Source organism: Neolamprologus brichardi, chromosome 14 (genome assembly GCF_056152115.1).
Source record: "Neolamprologus brichardi isolate AB-2024 chromosome 14, ASM5615211v1, whole genome shotgun sequence".
Classification (NCBI taxonomy): domain Eukaryota; kingdom Metazoa; phylum Chordata; class Actinopteri; order Cichliformes; family Cichlidae; genus Neolamprologus; species Neolamprologus brichardi.
In genome coordinates this window covers 6872938-6886970 of record NC_142117.1, presented here as the reverse complement: position 1 = coordinate 6886970, position 14033 = coordinate 6872938, and the positions used below count along the sequence as shown (strand labels likewise).

General features: G+C 40.5%; 1 protein-coding gene across 1 annotated transcript; it reads right to left on the bottom strand.

Annotated features, from left to right (window-relative positions):
* Positions 1-620: 620 nt before the first annotated feature.
* crk (CRK proto-oncogene, adaptor protein) lies at positions 621-11193 on the bottom strand. The gene is made up of 3 exons (XM_006809308.3): positions 10638-11193; positions 9363-9952; positions 621-3528 (listed from the first exon to the last, which is right to left on the bottom strand). Exons 1-3 carry the CDS (start codon positions 10855-10857, stop codon positions 3391-3393), a joined length of 948 nt encoding a protein of 315 aa, XP_006809371.2. The 5' UTR covers positions 10858-11193; the 3' UTR covers positions 621-3390.
* Between the last annotated feature and the right edge of the window lie 2840 nt (positions 11194-14033).

Genomic DNA, 14033 nt, shown 5'->3' with positions numbered 1-14033 from the left:
AAAATTCTCAACGTAACAGACAATATGTTTCTCCTTTATTTTACCTCAACATTTTCACAGATATTAACACACTTTAACATTTCAAGTAAGGTTTGAGAAGGGATAATAATAGCAGTGCTCATTAGAGCAGACCAATCCCAAAATATTAACAGTATCGATACCAACACTGGTATTACTATCTGATCAATACCAGCGTGACAAGAGCAATATTCTGTTTGCGTTTTCTAAGTCTTCTAGAGGTATTGGTAATACTCGCCATGTATTTACTTGGTATTGGATCGATACTAAAATTTGCAGTATTGCACAGCACTACTGCTTACAAAGTAATGCTCCATTTTATTGTAAAATGTTTTTTAATTGTCAGTAGCAACAGTTGGTCTTGAACAGCAGTCATTACTGTCATTTTTTTGTGCGAACTGAAATGTACATATTGATTAAAAGTCTGTGTTCTAGCTTTAAGTGTTTGCCATTCACACTAGTGTAAATAAAAATTTGAAGGTATAGCTAGAAAAGCCAGCATTAAAATACAGGTTAGTCTCCTTCCACGTTTTTTGGAAGTGATGGTTGACTCAAGGTGTAGGTAGTTCACCATCATATACAAATCTAACACACAAAACGAGTCATTTGTCATGGGTTTGACTTTATTTACTAGTATATTAACACATTACATGCTACAGAAAATAAAAAGGTAATTTGTCTTGAAAGAATATAGTGTTATAATAAAATGGCACATTTTGATATTAACACAATTACCACTGCTGTTTTGCCACCCCTTCCTTTGCATGAAAGGAAATGAATGACTTCATGCAGGGCTACTAAAAAAATACTTCTTGGTGGTTTCATTGGCAACACAATTTATAAAGGTAATGATTTATGTAGCTAAGCACCTGCCATAGGCAGTATGAGTGACACAGAAGTCAGATTTGATCAAAATTACAGATAAAAAGGAACCTTATCAGGAAGCTGGCAGCAAAGATGAATGCAATTTCATCGACCGGATTATCTTTTAGTAATATCTTTAAATAGGAAATATTACAGTATTGAAGCTGGATATGGCCAACACAAAAATGAAATCTGAAAGCGAGACTGAAGATATTGGGCAGAACTATGAGGACAGAAAAGCAACGAGTAATGTCAATCTAAAGAGCACAAATATCAATGCAGAATGGATCAGATAAAATCAAATTTCATCTCCTTTAATCTCAAACACTGGAGGATTTCACTTTCAGCATGGAGCCCCCTTCTGAATGCTGTCACAGTGCCACCTAAGGGCTGCTCAAGGAGCTGGCCAGAAACACTGTACCATGGCATCTGAGAGGAACCGTTCACATGGAAGAGAAATCAAGTTCTCACAGATCAAATTCAAAGTTGAGCAGGTTAACTCTGGTAAAGATTTAAGCCGCACACCCAGCCTGCTTCAATCCAAGCCAGTCTGCATTTTGATAAATGATGGGGATGATTGTCAGGTGTCAACAAGTAAAACCGATTCAATTTCACAAAGAGAGGGGGGAAAAGGCAATCTAGACCACTACTTAGAATGTGGGAAATAAAGAAAACAGAGAGAGGAATAAAGCAGTAAAGCAGATTTGGCTTGTGCATTGTAACTTAAAGGGCTTTAAATTAAAGACTGACAAAAAGGATTAACTGAGGAAGCACAAATGAAACAAAGGCCCATAAGCCTGAGGATTAAAAGAGCACACTGGTGGAAGATGGCAACAACATAGTTAAAAGGTTAAAAACAAAAAACGGCCAGGGGTCAAATATTTCCACCACTTTCTCTTTTGGACACACTTTACAAGATCTTAGCACAGAGTCAGTTCTGTTACAGTAAATCCTGTGAGCTGAATGGAGAGCACTAACATGTAAAGACAGTACTAACTAGTATAGTGGACAGCCTACATTCACTCTGTTCAATCATGTACATCACACGCAGAATGAGAACACCATGGCCCTTGTGAGGGGCTTGGGTGGGGGGCAGATGTGCCTCCCCCAAAAGTCAGTTCGTTCATTTTGCACCCTTCACTCCCTCCCAACATGCAGCAGTAAAAAGTGTTTCGCCCCTTGGTACTAAACCAGCTATGAAGAGAACTACAAAATAACAAAAACAAACAAACAAAAATAAATCAATATTTATCATGTAATGATAATCACATAGTACGTCATTTCATAACAGTATGTTCTTATTTTTTCTTACAAAAAAAAAGACTACTTGGTGGTACTTGGTCATAGGTGATTGCTGGATAGGTAATTGAAGTGAGAGAATGTAGTGTTGCCTTTATCGCCTCCACCTCCTTGACAGTCTCGCAGCTTCTCTGCTTGGCTGCTGGGGCAAGAACTATGGCTATAGCTACATGAAGTTGCTCCGAGCTGCTGGTCTTCACTCAGTTCTCCGTTTGACACCAGGCAGGAGGGTAAAGTGAGTGTTGGACTGGGTCTTCTCCTCGAGAACAGCAAGCCTCCAAAACCGAGCTCAATCATTTCCCACGGAGATCAGTTAAATATCTTTTCTAAAATGTTGCTGCTGTATTTGATCACACTGGAGTTGTGGGTAACACAGAATAGTGCTGCATTCATGTCCAATATGAAGGAAAATGTAGAAGAAAAGAAAATAATGGCGCCATGTTTGACTGTGCTGCTCTGATCAGGCTTAGCCTCTTCCATTTTCTGATCTTGATGCTATGTCCAACGGTTAGCACGTGCACAGTCTTCTTTGTTTAATTCTAAACTTCAAAGAAACCTGATCAGTGTGTAGCTGTTTTCCTTCTCCTTCATGCTAACTGCAACCGGCTGATTTAGCTAAGCTAACTATCTCCACCTTCATATTCACCGTATGGAAATTAGAGGGTTGCCTACTGTCCTCTAAGACTAAGCACATACAAAACCGGGATTGCTGCTGGATTCCCATCTGACATCAATGCAGCACAAGTGACCCCACAGTGTTCCACGATGACAGATGAAGAAACAACAGCAGTTATCTACAGGCTCTGACACAGGAAGAGGAAGTGGTTGAACTCTGCGCCGAGGAGTCTCCCGAGGAGTGAGTGTTGATAATGTGTCTATGATGGAGGGAAGGTTCTAAAAGGTGTTACTTTGTATCTGTTCCACTGTAGATGACTGAATTCGGTCTGTCAGTAAGTGAGGGCAGGTGGGGGATGCGCAGGGTAACTGTGACTACGTAAGAGGCTAGAAATGGAGGGTATGTGCATTACAAGTCTAGTGAGGGCCAGTTTTGTTCTCAGTGATTCTCTGAAACTGTACTTGGTGCAGATAAAAGCTGGAGCTGTGAGGTGAAGTGGGGAGAGGACGTAGAATGAGGCAAAGGTAGGGAGGGGAGGAGGGGCGAGGAAGGGTCTACCACTAGTGTCCAGGTAGAGGCCCGGTGGTCCGCTCTCAGCTGAGCTCGTCCTCGGCATTGTGCTGGTCCAGCAGTTTGACATGCGTGAAGGGAAAGTGGCCGCGCTTGCCTTTGCATTCCCCCTCCCATTGGCCGTTCACGTTGATTTTGGTCACCTTCACCATGTCCCCCACCTGCACAGGAAGAGAGGAGAAACTATGAGACACAAGCTCAATCCAACTGTCCTCTCAAAAACCACCATGTCACATGCACTTGCATTCATCATTAGAGTTTCTTAGCAGTAACTGTAATGATGAACAACCAGATTGACTCAGATGCTCGGAAAAACATTTGAAGCAAGCAAGAGATGCGAGTGATCTGTAGGCGAGGGCTTGCTGCTGGGTGAAGTAATGCATGATTACAGGTGACCTGCACAGGGAGGGGAGTGTCCTGTGTCACTGAACCTGCGCAAACAAAGAGCAGCAGACAGTTCCAAAGTTCAAGTCTGTGAAGGCGATGACTTAACGGCATAAGATCTATCTGATAACATTTACCAGACAGGTGCAGCTGTGTCAAAGAATTTGCAGGACAGGTTTTTATATCCCGGATGTGAAGCCTCAGAGGTATTGCGCTCTGTGCACCCAAAACTGCTGCTTCAAATAGGTAATGCAGTTTAGCCAGTTTTATTTATCCAGGTAGCTGAAAAGTCTCTACAATTAATTGTCACGAGTTCATATTTTTTTTGTATCAGAAGTAAGGCGATTGAACACCTGGCATTGTTTTTGATCATTATTTGTTCCACAAAATGTGAGAAGAGGGTTTAAAAAAAACAAGAAAGAAAAAAACTCAGGTTGCTGGTTTTGTCCCACCAGCAGTATGCAGAGCCTGTTGGAGGATATGAGTAATAAAGGAAGAGGAACTCCTGGAGACAGTTTTCATACTGTATCATTTCCAGGTCTCAGACAAATAGTGCATCAATAGACTACACACAAGTCTTCATGAGCAAACACTGGCAATAGTGGATATAATAGCTATCATCACTACTGCAAAACAGACAATTAGTACAGTTCTTGACATTTAAAAGTGTGCTTATGCCTACAGTGAGCAACTACCGCACCACAACTACTTGAACTGGTTTGTAACAACATGCATTCATGTTAAATTCTGGTCTACAACATTTGAGTAATACTGATATCTTTTTAATTCTTTTTTAGTTAAGGCATCTGGGTTGTGGAATTAAGTACCACAAAGCATCAGTGGGTGCAGCATTTTAAGTATGGCTTACAAATGTGGTTAAAAGATTCTCATTCTTGTTGCCATCAAGTTGTGTGAGAGTGATACTTGTGGTTAGAAATGTCTTGCAGTGATGAAATGCTTGTTATCTTTGCTTTTGGCATTGTGCTCTAGCTGTAAAACCATTAAAGGCGTTTCACTGTGTGAATCCATGTGCTAGCTTTGAGTTAAGTTATTGCTATCATTTAGCAATACTGGTGCATCATGAAAAGCCTGCACCCAGGAACTACAGATGGAAAGTTTCTTTTAGCTATATCTAGTGCATGTATTGCAAATAAATAAATGAATCAAAATTTTACTTGGATGATCATTAAGCTGTTTGGGGACTGTGTAGCACAGCGGTCCCCAACCCCTGGGCCTCGGACCGGTACCGGTCCGTGAGTCGTCTAGTACTGGGCCGAGAAAGTTGAGGCTCAGGTGTGAAATGTGTGGTTTTCAGGGTTTTTATCGGTTTTCAGCGTTATTTTGTTATTGTTTTTATCGTTAACTCGGTTTTCCTGGGTCTTTTCACGTGTGTTATGAATAAATCATCTTTTTTTCGGTACCGGTACTAGTTTTATTTTGATGTATTTATCCGCAACACCTTAAAGGCCGGTCCGTGGAAATATTGTCGGGCATAAACCGGTCCTTGGTGCAAAAAAGGTTGGGGACCGCTGGTGTAGCACACGGTTTACAGATTTTAATCTTTTAGATTTTTTTTAGATTTAGATTTTCTCCCTTTTCAGTTAATTAAACTGATTACTTTTTACTTAATGATGTAACTTTACTGAACTAATTTCTATTGTATGTTGTGCACCATATTTGCACTTGTTCACTAATCCTGTAGTATCCAGTGTGGGCGTGTATGACAAGTTCTAGGATGGCAGTTAATGTTAGCTAGAATATTCTGCATGTTATTTCATACTGAGCTGTTTTATCTTTACAGTTCAGTTACTTATGCTGCGTTTTATTTCCCTTAATGGTAGAGGCTGTGGCACTATGAGTGCAGTGGCTTAGTGGGTTTATGATCACCATCGTTTGCAGAATGACCCTCTTCACACTGACTTTTAAGTGGATTATCACGCTCTATAAAAGCATTACAAAAGTAATGATTAATGATGTAATTTATTATCACTATTTCCAGTATGTAATAGGTAGGAAGATAGGTAAACGATTACCTAAGACAAAGGTTGGTTATGAAAACATTCATTAGTTGAAAATACTAGTGTTTACATAAAAAGGACTTTACTGAACACATTTAAATGCCAATTCCATCCATTTAAACATATTAAAGCTTTAACTTGAGTTCTGTGTACATTCAGTGTAGTCCCTGCAGTAAGGACTACAAGAGTTTCTTGTTTTGTTTTTTATGTTAATGACGATGATGATGTACTGATGACGTAAAAGCAGGTGCAGGCAGCGGCAGACTAGCTGAGCTGATGAAGAATAGTTACTGCTTTCAACCACAATGGCCAACAAAGTACTTGCGGTTGTAGTAGGAGGGGAATGCTATGAGGTTTTAGTATTATAGTCAGTCTGCCTCCCTGCACACAACTCTAACCTTGTTACTAGGTCAACACACTTCAAACACAAAAAGCTCAAGGTATCCAACAACAGTAAGATACCTGAATGATCCTAAAACAGAGTAGTGCCAAAAGAAGGAGGTAAAAGGTATTTTTGGTATTTCTGGTAAAGATATTTTAAATCTTCATAATTGAAAAAAATATAACAGATTAAAAACAGCACGTTATAAATATTTTAAATCTAAGGCAAGATATTGACATTATTGTCTAAATTACACCTAAATAAAACAATCCACGTTCTGGTCTGAACAAATTGAATTGAAAGCACCGGTGCAGCCAGTCGGATGTTAGTCTGGATCTCTGGAACTGACCTAAAAACAAGTTTGTCACATCTGCAACTTATAAGACGTTTCAAAAATAAGAAAGAAACTTTGTATTAAGAAATTATATAATCCCACAGACTGCAGTAGCAGAGGCTGCATGGTGACACTGGATGTTTTTTGTATCTTATGAATACAATCAATACACTATAATTCGTAACGAGTCACAAGTATGATGCATGGACTGTAAATCAGGAACAGCTTGGGTTCTTATGTTTTTCAGGTCTTCTCCATCAAACCACTTTATATTTGTCCAACTATATATTTTATAGTTCATGTCCACATTAATAAGAGAATAGCAACATATATTCTCTTTTGAGAACTGGAAGCTAGAGATCATTTCCAACATGTGCCAGAAAAAACCTTAAATACTTTTGTCTTTGTCATGTAAAAAGACAGCATAAAGTCAAAGGGACTCTGCTTGCATGACTTAGTGTTGCTTGTGGATGTCATTATTTAAAACTACTTGGCAGGTCACTCGGTCACAACACTGCTGCGTTATGAAATGGTTCCAGGGTTTTAACAGAGCAAAGGTAAATGTTTATCCAAAAATTCTGCTGAGCAATGGATTCGCAATAGTTTATTACCAAGTCCCCTTATTATTCTTTTTGTTTTCTTTCATTTACATATAATGGCTCTGTATTAGTAAAATTTGAACTGAGGTTTAGCTGAGGACATCCATAAACATTATAAGTGTAAAACCCGCTTACTAGATTTTATTTCAAACTTCATACAAAAGTCTTTGCTGGTGATGAAAGCTTCTAGAAGCCTCCTGTATGGAGAAACTAGTCAGGTGTATTTCTCAGGTGTGATTCTGTCTTCAAATCCTGAAGGTTCTGTGAGCCTCTTCTATGAACTCTGCCTTTCCATAGATTTTTAGTTGGGTTGAGCTCAAGTGATTGGCTGGGCCGTTCTAGCAGCTTTGTTTTCTGAAACTAACTGAGAGTTTCATTGGCTGTGTGTTTCATTTTCTTCCTTAAACATCCACCCTTGTTTCATTCATATGTTTTGCAAGAATAATGTTGAAGGTCTTGAGGGAGCTCGCTGGTTTTACCCATCATGAGATGGTGCTTGTGTGACACCGTTTTGTAATGCATCAGTTGGGACTGAACTAGCTGATATTAATTTCCATAAAGTGGGAGGATTGCTTTCTAATTACTGATAGATTTCAGCAGCTGTCATGACTTCCCGTGCCTTTCTGCACTTCCCTTTCTTCATGTGTTCAATACTTTTCCCCCGTTTCCATTTCTCATTATTGAACATAACATAATTTATGGACATCTACGGTTTGTTTTCTTTGCATGTGTGGATTGGATGGGTTGTTACCAACATCTGGTGGGAATTTCATGTCAGTAGCACCTTAAGAAATATATTTACATAGAAAATTGGTGACATGTTCAATATTTATTTTACCTGCTGTATATAGTCAGACTCTTGTCTGCTGTCTTTGATGTGTTTAATAATAAAACGAATGCTTTCACTATCACTGTGACATTTCACAGTTCAACTGATATGAAAGTTTTATGCAAATGAGGGTTAGTGTTTAAGAGAGGTGAAAATTCTTTAGGAACTGATTACAATGTAGTAAAATATTAAATATTAGTATTAAGACATGCTAATTTAAAGAATAATAGGAATAATTAGCAGCTGCAGCGTCGAACTCGAGTCCACGGCTACTGGAATTACACATGTTCTCGGTAACATACCTACTACCTTTATCTCCAACTATATGGACTTCGACCTTTATGATGACTCAAGCTTAAGTACATTTCTATAATAAACTCCAGCAACAATGACATCTCTGTGAAGCTGACAGGTTTTGTGCCTCGGAATTGAGAAAACAAGTGAATAACCAGAGTCACATGAAGCAGGATTTAAATATTGCAAATTAACTGCTCAAGATAAACAGTGATCTTTACCATCAAGGAAATGTAAGCTAATAATTAACTGTCCAGTACTGCCATGATGAGTAACTGATGGCCAAACAGAGTGGCGAAAACGCATTGTCTCATATGGGCCTAACCCAGAAAGGTCCTCCACAGGTGGGAGTGGCAGAATCCAGTTCATACAAAGGATGTCTCTGTCATATGCGAAAACAAATTTCAAGTAAATTGAAGCTATTTTTCTGGCTGCTGAACAAGCCAGAGAAATAGCTTGTTCATCAGAATGAAAAGCAAAATGTGGGTAGAGGTGTCTTTAGCCATCCAACAGCAGAGGAGCAGAGACAGAGCACGCTCAGTTTAACCTCCTAGTCCCATTTGTGGCTCAGCTGGACTCCTGGCTTCACAGAGACCAGAGGAAATGGTCCTGTTCCCAAACACAAACTATTTCCTTCCCCAAATGACCTGCTCCGTGGGAGCCCCGCTCTCACTTCCGGACAGTTTAACAGCCCAGCCGCCGTGAGCAGCGAGCAGCACTTAATGGCAGTCATACTTTGAGTCTCCTATTTAGGTTCAAATCTGGGGGAAAGCGCAAACACTCGTCAACTGACTAGAGCACAAGTCTACAAGGAAGAAGCCAAGGTATTAATAACCACTGTGTAGAGACTTGCAGGTCAGTCTGTAATGGTGCTGGACTGATTTCAGAAGAGAAATTAAAAGAGCAGATTAACTACAGAACCTAAAAGAGAGCTGCTTAATCACTTTTTGACCTCGATTACTCTTCACCCAGCTCAACAAATAATGAGGAAGAACTGGCCAAAAGCACAATGGGGAAAGAGAGCCAAAGAATGTGAGTTCAGTCTCGATAAGCTAAAAGGGCTGGATCTACATCCGTCTTCCTAACTATCTCCTAGCTTCCAGTGCATGTTATAAGGAGAAAAAAAAATTAAAATACCCATACAGCCATATTTACCTCTAGAGCCAGGGCTGTCTTGTCATAGGCATTAGGCACCCTCTTCTGTATTGCCCTGGCATAGACAGGTCCGTTCTGGAGGTTTGGGAGGGGTGTGGGTTGGGCGTACTGGCTGGGGTCTCCCAGCAGTGGAGCGCCAGATGGTCCTGCAGAGCCGTCAGAGTTCCCCAGCATCCCCATCCCACCAGGTGCAGCACCAGACATGCTAGACCCCGCCACCGAACTGGGGGATGCTGGTCGGTACTTCTCCACGTACGGCACTGGGATCATCCCTGTGCGACCTTCCGAGTTCTGGGCGTTCCACCACTGCTCCTCTGGTTTCTCAAGAACTCGGAGGATATCACCTTTCCTGAATGGGAGATCCTCGTCGTCGTTGCCGGGGAAATCAAAAAGTGCCCGAACATACTCATCCTCCAGGCGTGGTGGGGGGCCTCCACCGGGGCCAGCACTCATGAAAGTGGGGTGCTTAGATTTGTTGATGGGTTCTATTAAGGTGGTGGTATCCAAGTAGTGGATTTTATAGAACTCTAGCAAAGCAGGTAGTGCATCAAACTCCTGGTCGCCGATACGGAACCTTGGATGGGCCAAACCTGGAGAAAAAGAGGGAGGGCAGGTAAAAGGTGAAGTTAGAAACATAAAAATGAAATCATTACTCATTTCAAACACTCCTTTCCTTATCTATTAGTGTTCACATCTGGGAAATCTAAAGGCAGCCTATTTATGTACACAAGTATGATGGTGATGATTTCCAACATGACCAGGAAGTCTTTCGGTTTCCTTATTTTACATTTTTCTCATACATGTCGTGTTTCTTCCAGTAAGTGTTCTGGAAAATGCATGAGGGAATACAACAAATATTGTGGGAGAAGACAACCAAGCAGACGCTTTTTTCAGATCAAAGCCTGCCAAAATCAGTCTATGAGAGACCCCCCCCCCCTTCTTTTTTAAGGTGATTTGCTTCCAGTTTGACAATTTGGCTTATATAATGTTACACCGGCCTGACTTACACTGATACTGTGCGCTATTTAAGAACACATACCGCCCACTCCGGAACCTATAGACACACAAACCATCAATTTGTGATTTCTTAAAGACAGTGTGTTGCATAACGCACAGAGAATTGTCTGAATTGAAACATGTTTCAGTGTGTCTGGCCTGCCAGGAAAATGTACTATTGCGCATCTTCTTTGGTGCAAGTCATGCAAGAATGGTCACATCAGCATCTCCTAATATCAAGCCTCCCCCCACCCCGTACCCCCAGCTCTGCTAGCTTACCTGGACCAGATTGTCGGTTGTTGCTGATGCTGTTAATTATGTAATGCGAGACTTTGGAGTTCTCTGACACCGAAAGCACGTAGTCGCCGGGGCTGGTGATGGAGTCCCGAACCAGAAACACGCCATGCCTCTGCCCCTGCAACAGAGACACAGCCTCCTGTCTGCTCAACCGACCCCAGTACCAACTACCACGGTCCTCCGCGTCAAAATTTCCAGCCATGATAACCACTCCAAAGCCGAGGCTTCACCGGGCCTTCCCTGCTCTCCCTCCCGTTATCCACAGGCAGAGCGTTCAACTCATACAAAAACTTTAGCGCCTAGAGCACGTTTAGTAAACAGGCGACATCCGCAGCTGGCCGTTTGGGCATCAATTCTCCGACACTGAAGCTCAAGCACCTAATAAAAAGGGACTCTGGCTCGGTTTGTGCTCAGAAGTCAGCTCTGTCCGTCCTATTATACGTTTTAACGCCACAAATCCTGCTACAATCCAGCCGCCGATGACAACTAACTTCAAAAACTGAAATGGCGGATACGCGAAAACAAAAAAAGACCCTTCTCACCGGATATGATGTATAACACTTACGGCGCACGCGCCAGCGTGACAGCGTCAGCTAGTCGTCTCGTCCATCGTCCGCTTCGAGCGACGTCTTTTGAAAAACAAGCACAAACAAGCACGAAAATACTTACAACATTTAGAGGAGCTTATCATAAATTGCCATGTCGCTTATTCGTGCGTGTTTTCTTACAGAAATTAAACATTTTTAAAGTTGCATTGTGGCGATGGTCACGAAAGCGCTTTTCCTGCTCGGGCTAACTTTTTCTTGTGTTTTATGGTGGTGGGTTGTGAAAGCCAAAGCTTATCCCCACTGCTGCACCGATCGCAGAGCGTTATGCAAATTATTCTTTCTCACACAGTAAAGTAAATAACTTCATATCTTTTCATCTTAACCAAGTGAACATAAAATAGATTAGCTGCATTTTGTAATATTGGCCGCTAGGTGTCACTCAAAGACTCTTCAATATACCGGTTCTCACACCTAAATGTCAAGTTTCGGTACTCCTGTGAGACTAGTTACAGTAAATTATACCTGCTAAGTTTTCTGTGGATAAGAGAGCTTCATTCTGTAACCAAATGTAACCACAGAAGAAAGCAGGTCATGTCCTATGTGTACCACCAACATAAACACTTGATCACTGTAAATACTGAGGTAAAGCAAATCTGGAGTATTGCATCACGCAGAAAACAATGATAAAATAAAAGCTGATTACAGCCTTTGTCTGTGTATTCCATGTATATTCCCGTGTTTCTCCTCAAGAAACACAGGAATGTACAGAATATATGTTTTATACCTTGAGGCAACTGTTTTTGTGATTTGGTGCTATATAAAACAGAAAACAAACAAACAAACCCTACAGTAATACAGAGAAAAAACCCAATAATCAAATGACCCCTTATGAGTAAGCAGTTGGTGACAGCGGGAAGGAAAAACTGCCTTTTAACAGGAAGAGGAGAGGGGACTGGAAAAAAATTACTCTGTTCTACTGTTTGTTTGCCACTATACCATTTACCATTTAATCTCTTTAAATGTATAATTATCTCCATGTCCACAGAGCCTCAACTCTACTGGGAATTACAAGACTCACATTTTGAAATGACTGACTTATTACCCTAGCAGAATACAGTGAGGATTTGGGATCTGGACTCCACGTGCATCACCCCTACAATAATGTAATGTAAAATTGGGGAGTGATAGGAAACATCCCCTAATGCCTAAAGGGGGATGTTGCAGTGGTAGAGGAGCTGGAACAGAAGGCAGTTTCAAATGTGAGGTAGATGTCCTCACATTTAGTGGTGATGCAAAAAAAAGTTCAACTTGTTCTCAGCTGTCCACAAAACATAGTTCAAACAGCCTTTTGGGTATGATGTGTGAGTCTAACAGGCTGCAGATGGACAACAGATCCCACTTATGCCACCAGTATAATTCTGGCCTCTTAGGACATGGACACAGGACCTCTGATTGGTGGTGTCACTTAGTGTCTGACGCCTGGACACATGGGAAATTATCTCCACTATCAGCCAAAAAGATATGAAATACAAAATAGGCATTGTTTTTAAAAAGAATTGATTGGCAAAGCAAATGTCTCTTCAACTTTTATATAATGTTATAATTTAAAGCTACAGTACATTACTGTGCAAAAGCTCTTGAGCCACCTCTTCCCGTTTCTTTGTGTTTTGTGAAGAAAATGGGAAATGAGTACAATGACTGATTGAAATGTGCAGACATAAATAAAAAATACAGCATATAAGTCAAAATCAGTCTGTACAATTATAACAAGCTTGAAAGTCAATGTTTGGTATGATTCAACACAGTCTGAACTCTCTAAGGCCGATTTCTTGTCGGCCTTTAAGTAGACTTCAGGAACAATTCTCCAGGCTTCTTGAAGGACATTCAAAGCTCTTCTTTGGATGCTGGATGCCTTTTGTTCTGGTCTATGTTAAGATGATCCCACACTGCTTCAGTAATGTTTTGCCACTTCTCCTTATGTCTTCCACTTGTAAGGTTTCCTCATATTTTTAAGGTCACACTGCACAACACACCGAGTCTTTGGTTAATACTATTTTGGAAATCTCCACGTTAGTGCAAAAATACTATTTCATGCCTGTCAAACTGAGTTATTATTTTGGCTTTTTTCATTGGGTCAACTAAAGAAATTAGAGCAAATAAGGTGTAGACACTGCACTAGTTCATTCCTAGAGTCAGGTGCTTTCTTTATGCATGACTTACAGGTCAGTGTTAAGTGGTTTAAAGAACAAAACACATTCCTCGGAGAATGGTAAGTTTCAAGGACTGGACTGAAAATGGGTGAAAAAGCCGTCAATGTCCAAAGAAAAATTTGAAAGACCACCAGAAAACCTGGAGAACTATTGCTCAAGACCACTTTTAAAATGTTATAAATCTGTTCCCCTTTGCTATTTTTTGCTCCTTGGAAGCAAAACGCTAGCTTTGTTAAAACAATTTCAGGATGCTGACACAAATGGATTTTATTATAGTGTCATTTATTACCTTTTAATCCACCACAGTGCACTTGCTAACCCTAACCCAGACATATGATAGAATACATTTGTTTACAACTGCACCATGCTGTGTTTTTGGATCATTATAAATGCATATCAAATGAGTTATTAGAACATGTATTTTGTGAATTTATTAATATGCATGTATAAATTCATCTGTCAGGAGAAAAGCCATGACCATTTAGTAAAGACTTGGCTGTTAATGACTTGATAACAAGAAAGAGTTTATAACAAGCCCATTGTTTTTCCTGCTATTCTGCTGGCACATCATTTGATGACTGTTTATAATATAAATCACTTTAAGAAGCACAGATAACAGT